The sequence below is a fragment of the Aplysia californica genome, unplaced genomic scaffold, assembly GCF_000002075.1.
Source record: "Aplysia californica isolate F4 #8 unplaced genomic scaffold, AplCal3.0 scaffold00408, whole genome shotgun sequence".
Classification (NCBI taxonomy): Eukaryota; Metazoa; Mollusca; class Gastropoda; order Aplysiida; family Aplysiidae; genus Aplysia; species Aplysia californica.
This window is the reverse complement of record NW_004797678.1, coordinates 714225-722770: the sequence shown is the minus strand read 5'-3', so window position 1 is coordinate 722770 and position 8546 is coordinate 714225. Positions and strand designations below refer to the sequence as shown.

The window sequence follows — 8546 nt, the reverse complement described above, 5'->3', positions numbered from 1 at the left end:
TACAGCACTGTTTCAGAAGTTTCCAAACTGCTAAAACTGGAATCATAGGCCCAACACAATATTTACCACTGGCCTACCGCAGCCAATCAGCTTCTGGCTGACGGGGCTGCAGCTAGCCGCAAGTTTCCAGCTTCAGAAACTTGTTAGGCTACTTCCGGATTTAGAATCTATCGCTGGAAAACGAAAGTAGAGTGTGTTTTATATGTGAGGTCAGGGAGGCGATCAACGAGTGTAATACAATGGCAACACGAAAGTTACTTTGTCACCGTTTAGTGTCGTGTACAACGACACGAAACATTTGCCGTGTGTGCTCTGTGCTTTTTGATAACTTCAATGGGCAAAAAATTGTTTTTGACAATCACCACAGCCAAGGCCAAAGTCACAACAAAACAAGCTTGTCGGTGGAGGCAGGGCTGAAACAGAAATCTCTTACTCGTCACAGTCCTCAGTATCAGCCTCAGTACAATACCCGACGACGATATCATCAAAGTGGAAGCTGCAGAACTTTGCCTACTCTAGCAGGACAAACAAATATTGATAAAAACCAGTATCATCTTTGTTTTGCTTACTCGTGCTTTCGCCCCAGAGCCAGAATATTTTCTTGTGCTAGCTCTAGTGACTCGTCACAGGGGTCTGTGGATAGAAATATTGGGGAAGAACAAAAACATGTAATTACTAAAGAAGAATTGGCACATGATCCTGATTTTAAAGAACTACTCAGTGACATCAGGAATGACTTTTCTGAGAAGCAACTCATGAATGAAGGGACAAGTAGTAGTAGTGACAGTGATGACTCGGCTGACCTTGATGTGAATTCTGGTGTTGGTACAGTCCGAGCTGGAAACAATGTGAAGGGTGATAACAATATTGCAGAGGACCTCCAGTTGTTGGAAGTAGTTGATAATGATCACGGGTATGACTATGAGGTGGCTAATGATATTGAAGAGTATGATTACAAGGATGAGAATGAACTGCATGCTCAACAAATCCGGGAAGACAAAGTTTTGAGCATCAGTCTACAACGTAAGATTTTTAGACGTTATCATGATTCATGTTGTTGACTATAGAAGTAGGCCTATTACATTTTAGAAACCCGGAATGTGGATATGTTCCTAATTGGGGGCTAAAGTTGTTTTTTTTTTATCTCTTGTCTTGCCCTAAGAAATTTCCTTTACGATTAACTGGTCTTAGACCTGCATGTTTGCCGACAATCGTCTGAAATCCGACAATCGCGAACTGGCCAATGCTATCGCTAGCTCCGCCTGTATCAGTCAATGTGCGTAGTGGGAGGCCTGGCCGACTGCCAGCGACCCCTTTTTCTCCCGTCGTTTTCGTGCCGACCGCCGACGCGCGCATCTCCGACTGCCGACGTCGGCGTTTTCCGACATAATTGTCGGAACCTAAGTAGAAATGCGAATACGAAAAAGAACGACAACCTAAATTATCTACTTTCAGTTTCGTGCTCGAGCGGCCATTTTGAATTTCGTTTGTCGACTAATTCAATTGTTCAGATCGTGTGGATTCATTCAAGTCCGACTCTCTTGTTCTAATAGAATCTAGATCTAGATCTAGATTTATATAGATCATTATAGACCTCAATGGAGGATTCATATTCCAATTCTATTGTGTCAAACCCTATCATAGGTTGTGCTGTAATATTAATATTGGTAAAAATAAGCATTTATTTATTTAGATTCTAGATCTAAATCTAGATATAGATCTGTTCGGAATCGGATGCGGGTTTCTAGTTTTCAAGGCCTATTCTTATTCACTTGTTCTACAAGATCTAGATCTAAATTTAGATTTATATTTAGATTACTAGATCTAATCTATATGATATGGAGGATTCATCATATTCCAATTCCATTTATTGTATCAAACCCTATAGCAATCATGTAGATGTAAGCCATAGATCTAGATCTAGAATCTAGATCTATATGCTCCTTGTTTGTTTTGGAGTGTGGTTTTTTAATTTTATTTTTTTTTAAATTTAGGACTTGTTTTGGCCTTTTTACACGAGGCCCGTTGCAGGTTCTTTTTGGGTGTAGGGTTAGGTCTCTTCTTTATTGTGTTTGTTGGGGTGGTCGCTCGTTACTCGGATGTTCTTCCTTATAACACCCACAAAGGTTTTTTTTGGGGGGAGGGGGGGGTTGCGCAAAATTTTCAGACAATCTGGTTGAGACTCACATGCAGGTCTATGGTCTCTTTGTCATGTTTTTCCCTCTCTTATTTCACATAGTATCACATACATAATACCTGTTTCCCTTCAATTGTGTTGAATTGGTTCATTATTTAGTTACAGTTTAGGACCCTTTTTGAACTCGGGTTGGTTGTTATTGATTTTAAACCTCAGTGAGCTAGCTATTTTAAATCTGCTTGAAAGAAATGTTGTAAGATTCTTTAGCCAGTGCCAGAGAGTGAGACTGACACTTCCTCTAAAGGCTCCTTTATGGTTTGAGGGATTTTAACGTAGGTACAGTAAAGAAAGTCCTCAAGGTTTGAAGGTGAGGCAGTCTTAACCACTAACACAATAGAATAGGCCCTACCCCCAGCTGACCTCTACTTCTTGTCTTGTCGTCTCTACTTAGGTTTTATACCTGAGGGGTGATTCAGATATTTATTCATTCATTCATTTTTCATTTAGCCCTACATTTCTGCATTTGCAGGTGGAGAAAATGGTGTGTTCGACTTGGATGAATTTTTGACCTTCTTGGATGACCTTGGCGCTGAAAATGTGGTCACCATACCCATACCGCCAGAAGCGAACTTTTGTGACCATATGGTCGTGGCATCAGCAAAGTCTATGCGGCATATGAAGGCTGTCCTTGAGGAGCTACTATGGGTGGTGTGTATTTTGAGTTGCTGTAGAACATGGGCAAAGATAAGGGAACTGCGGAGAAGAGTTGGCTATTTAGGTGAATTAAGAACAAAACTGGATAAATGTGGGTTTTTTTTAATAATCTATTCCATGCAGCTTGATAAAACCGAGCAATCAATGCCTAGCATTGTACTTTTTGTTTTTGGCTGATGTACTTTTGATCATAGAGGACTTGTCCAGTTTCACCTACTGGCATGTTGGTAACTTGTTAGCTTTTTCCTCTTTGCTCTTTGAGTCGTGGTTCCTCGAGTCTGCAGGACCTGTTCACTTGAGCTCCTTTGGGGCGACTCCTGTTCGATTTACTTTACACTTCTGGGTGCCTGGTGTGAATGTGAAGCAGTATGTTTTTTTAAAAAATGTTTTTGTTTTAGAAATCGTTTTGTAGCACTTGCAACACAGGTAGATATAAGTGCTGTTCAGGCTTAGAGGTGTTATAGAGAGTAACAAACAAAAAAAGGATGTGGATAGATAAGGAAGAAAAGTGTTATACAGGAAAAAAAAGAGTAAACCTCACCAGAGCACCCACCATCCTCCCACTAGTTGGGTTTATGGCCTTTTAGGCTAAGAATGTTTTTCATGTTTAAGTTGGTACACTTTTCAATCACTGCGAGATTACAGGAACTGGGAAAGAAAGACTGTTGTTGGGCCTATTGAAGGAGATTAAATCTACATGATGTATTAAGGTGGCTGTATACTGTATGTATAAATAAAGTTCAGTTTGACTCTCTTGTAACACTGTTACTGGCGTTGGTGAAATGTCACTACAAAAACATTCATTTCACAGTGTTTGTGAGGGGCTCGAAGTACATCTAAGGGAGGGTGGTGGTTTTGGGGGATTTAAAAAAAATTTGTAAGTGTGTTTTATGGCGCTCGCAACTGTGTACGGTCATATGAGGACGCGGGACACATTAAACATTTTCAGTTAGTAGGAAATGTTGAATTTTGCCAAGGTGACGGCCATAAATATAGTTTGTTAAGTATGGAAAGGTAAGGTATTTCTAAATCTGAATTATTTTTATTTTTTATTTTACTAAACTATTCAGTATTTTAATTTCTTTTTTCCAGATTATTTTGGTAATGTATGGCAAAAATATGTTTCTAAAATTTGAAATTGCTTACCTTCTATGGATGAATGCCAATTTTCAGCAAAAACCCCCGTCCTAAAGCCAGATGATATTGCAGTTAGTCACAGAAAAGTTAAGAGGGGTATGCGTCTTTTGTTTCATCATTATGTGGCTTCATCATGGGAAATTTTCATGGCAGTTTTCTTCCCACAAAGTCCCCATATCATTTGAAGTGCTATGACTTTTTACAGAAAGACCAAATTGCTTCCAAATGAAGTGCAAATTGCATAAAGATACTGAAGCTTTTCTTACGCCCAAAACTGTCATTTTAAAAAAGTTGTCACCTTCTGTTGGGTTTTCTCAGAGCATTTCCCATGTTATTATTTGCACTAGTATTGTTATGTGTTCAAAGCAAACAGTTAAAACACACAAATTTTCCCAAATTCTTTGAATTCTTTATTTTAAATAAACATTGGCACCTTGAACTTCAACTTATTACACAATGATAATGTGATAAAAGATTTTGCCCAAACATATTTGTGTGTTAGATAAATGTGCGTGTAGATTTAATAAAATGTATCTGTATTTGGTCTGTATAATTTCATGCAAACAGACTTGGACTGAACTGTTCTTCCCTAGAATACACGTTGCTGAAGAATTCAAACATTCAAAGAATGATCGCAAAAGATGCATATTTCACTTTCAAAAAAATTTGCTCTAGAAGGATGTCCCAATGTATTTGACACATCTGTATGCTTTTTTATCTGGTTTTCACAAATTATAATCTTCATAGTTGCATTAAGAATATTGAAGCCGAATAGGTTCTTTATGTATATTATATCAATTTTTTCCTCCCTTTGAACTCAGCACAAACGGAAAAAGTCGCCGGAGGATCCTCATCTGGTGATTGAAGGACTGGATGACAACTATTGGAGTGCAATGGACATTGGTATGTTCTTACCCAACAGACTTATATATATATATATATATATATATATATATATATATATATCAGTTTGATTAATATTCTTATTTTATTCTTTGTCGACTTTCTTTTTTTATTTTACTGTTTTTAGCCCATCAAACGGGTACTTTTGTATCCCATGTTATTTGCTTTTAAGGAACTAATACTGTAAAGAATTGTGTTTAAGGTATAGAATATTTTTCTTAATTTCAGGCAGTTTAGTGTTGACTTTTTTACCGATGCCAGTGTAATATCATGTTTATCCACAGTGTTCATTACCTGTTGATGTAATGATATTTAGTTTCTGAAAAGTACAGTCGAAATTGTCCCAAGATGGCCACCCATTGTTGTGCAAAAAAGCAGATGATGTCATGGACAGACTGATATCTTGGACAGTGTCATTATAATATATAGAGAAAAATTGCGAGGGGGAAATGGGACATTGTTGTTTGGACAGGTGTTTGTTAGAGCAGGTTCGACTGTAGCATCATTACCAGCCTAGTAAGTATCTTGACCATCCTCATGTTTTACTTTCCCAAGGTAACATTGTCTTGCATCTGTTCTTTGGCCATGCACGAGAATACTACGACATTGAGTCTTTGTGGCAACTGGGACCTGAGAATGACCCAAAAACACAAGAACAGAGCAAAGATCCATATGTACTCTCAGCAGGTAAATACTTGACGTTTTGTTGTAATTTTCATTAAAGGGATGCTTTAAAAAAAATCATATATGCTAAATGATCCCTGACAAATGCATCCACATTTTTAAAAGTTTCTTGAATAACGAGAAGAAATCTCTTCCATTTCTTTTGGAATAGAAGGCTAGGCATATATTTTAAAGCATATATGTTTTTTAGGGGTTTGAGATTTTAAAATGGTTTAATCTTTGCATGCATTTCTCTCTCCCTCTTTCTCCCCCCTCTCTCTCTCCCCCTCTCTCTCTCTCTCCCTCTCTCTCTTTCTCCCTGTTTCTCTCTGTCTCTCTTCTTCTCTCTTCCTCTTTCGCTCTCTCACTCAGATTTAGGTATGATGCACCTACACATAAATATAGACAAACTAGAAATTTACCCTTGGCTGGAGAATGTGGTTATTTCTAACTTTTCAGAGGATCTTTTCTGGCTGGAGACTGCCGATTCTGAAAGCAGTGCTGAGAGTGAACGAGAGAAGGGGGAGAAGACGAAGCCCACTGCTGACCCATCCAGTTTAGGTCAGAGGGTGTCGTCACAAACTTGGCCGAAAGGCATGGGAGAGACAGATGCAGGATGGAGTGTGGAGGAGCCTTCAAATTCCTCGTCAAAGTAAACTGCTGCCTTGATATTTGATTTTATGTCCTGATGCATTGTGTAGGCCTAGCTATATATGTGTGATGATAAGGTCTGACGGTTTGGTCCACTTGGTACACATTTCTTAATTTTAGTTCTTAGTACTGTTGAAAAGAGGATGAAATTCCCTTTCTTTCATTTGCCACCCATTTCTAAAGAATACAATGAAATTTAACGAAAGGACTGGTAGTTCAATTGGAAAGCTTCTCTACTGTCCTAGGCAAAATACAGAGATATTTATAATCAAAGATTTGACTTATATCTCCATAACGACAGATATCTCCCAATCAAGCTTGGTTCATTAAAAATTTGGCACTCATCTTTATCAATTTAGTGCCAATGCACACTCCAATTTTTAGATCATTTGCTTTAAGTTTTGTTTCTATAGCTTATTCACTTTTGTTTGACTGCATTAACCAAATTTTTACTAATTCAACTTACCTATGCCCACGAACCTGCCGTTCAGTCCCGGCATTGAAAAGAATAGGACTGACGTGGTGCTAGCGTGTCGTAGGAGGCGACTAAATGGCGAAACCAGGTAGTGACTCCCGAAACAGAGTCATCCTCCAGGTCGGGGGTTGAGTCACGAGGGTAACAACCTCTCTCGTAAAAAGAACTTGTTACAGAAACACAAACAAGCAAAAACCATTATCTCCTTGGCTGGTCGTGGATTTTCTCCGAATGTACAGTTTATGATGCGAGGCAGTGAAAGCCAAAAGGAAGCTGCTGGGCAGAAGCCTCCACCATCATCAAAGTAACATGGAGGAGATGTGTGGAAAGGGGCATGAGAGAGATGAAGCTCACTTGGAACGAGCTAGGAAGGATGGCCCAGGACAGATCAATGGAAGGAGCTTGTATGTGGCCTATACCCCTGCCAGGGGTGAAAGGCACTGATGATGATGCCCACAAAACTTTGCATGGCACTTCCGCTGGCCAGTGACCAAACAAAAATTTTGATTCAGTAATAATAAAGTTTTTCTCTTAAGGCTATATATATATATTAAAAACCGCTCCTTGGATGCATACACAAGACTACTAAAATAAATTACTTACAGATCCTTTTCATTATATTTTAACTCTTTCTATAACGATAGTGATTTTGGGTTCTGACCGCAGGTTGCAAGCAGTAAGCTAGAAAAATCTTGATGCTTCATTTTGATGCCTTATCTACAGGGTTATATGACAAAATGGTACAACATGTCATATATCAACGGAAAGGGAATTGATTGAACTTTTTATAGCAAAAGAGAAGAATGTCATAATGTAAGGGAGGTAAGCAATATGACAGAAGACAGGTGAAAGAAAATGGGGAGACAATTTTTTACAACTTATATTTGATGGACTCACCTCAACTTGTCAAGCTTGAAAACTGCTATAATCCAAATCAATTGTCGTATTATATGAAAATATATCCATTTTGCTGCACACCAGTTTTTGTTTGAAGTCTCTATGTCATTCCTTAGTCAAATAATCACAATTTGAAAAATGTCACCACACACACAAAAAAATCCCCCGAGCCCCTTCCCGCAGTAAATAAGATTTTACTGATTGTGGTACTTGTAGAAGCACCCCTTTGCACATAGATGTGGCTTATCAGAACACCCTGTGCAGTAGAAACTTGTTCTATTTCTGATCCCCAGTCCACTACAGAGAATGCACCTAACATCGGCTCCATCAAAGTCGATGAGGTGGACATTTCCCTGGTAGCGCTCAATTACATTTCCTCCATTGGCTGTTCCAGATTTTCTGGAAGGGGTAGTTACAAGGGGTGTGGGGGTAATACTTGCAGCAAGTGCCATGAGCTCATCTATCAAGCACTGCTTGAATGCCTTGAATGTGCATTTTTTGGTGGCATTAGGCCTGCTCAGAACAAACAAAATGTGGGCGTTGACTTGCGCTACTTCGAGGGGCCATGTAAAAAAAATTTTTCACCATTTTCTCGTTTTGCGATTGTGCATACTGTAATACGAAATCATCTGGTCGCCCCTTTCACAGCCATTCTTGTAGTTGTTATAATCCTGAATCATGAAGGGCTTTGATACCTGCCGACGTCCTTCCCTGATTTCTGTTGATCCAATGCGGCAATTCGTTGACACCACAATGCAGGGTTTTTTCGCTTTTTTGTCCTTCCATGTGACGCAGAGGATGCCCCTTTCCTCATGGTAGAAGTAATAATAATAATGGATTGCATTTATATAGCGCATATCCACTTATGCAATGCTCTATGCGCTTAACATGATACATATAATGGATTTACAAATCAATTTTAAAGATACATAGTGTTACATACTCATGCAAACACATATTCACTCACGC

The 8546-nt window shown here is 38.9% G+C and overlaps 1 protein-coding gene across 1 annotated transcript; it reads left to right on the top strand.

The window, feature by feature from the left end:
- The first annotated feature begins 180 nt into the window (after nucleotides 1-180).
- On the top strand, nucleotides 181-7729 carry LOC101845793. The gene is made up of 5 exons (XM_005104190.3): nucleotides 181-1023; nucleotides 2667-2845; nucleotides 4810-4891; nucleotides 5447-5578; nucleotides 6014-7729. Exons 1-5 carry the CDS (start codon nucleotides 240-242, stop codon nucleotides 6208-6210), a joined length of 1374 nt encoding a protein of 457 aa, XP_005104247.2. The 5' UTR covers nucleotides 181-239; the 3' UTR covers nucleotides 6211-7729.
- The last annotated feature ends 817 nt before the right edge of the window (nucleotides 7730-8546 follow it).

What these genes read in the sequence shown, in the direction of transcription:
- LOC101845793 (XM_005104190.3), top strand. Translation starts at nt 240, where the DNA reads ATGGCAACACGAAAGTTACTTTGTCACCGTTTAGTGTCGTGTACAACG. An exon ending in TTTGAGCATCAGTCTACAAC is followed by an intron (nt 1,024 to 2,666) that starts GTAAGATTTTTA and finishes CTGCATTTGCAG; the next exon opens with GTGGAGAAAATGGTGTGTTC. An exon ending in TCCATATGTACTCTCAGCAG is followed by an intron (nt 5,579 to 6,013) that starts GTAAATACTTGA and finishes CTAACTTTTCAG; the next exon opens with AGGATCTTTTCTGGCTGGAG.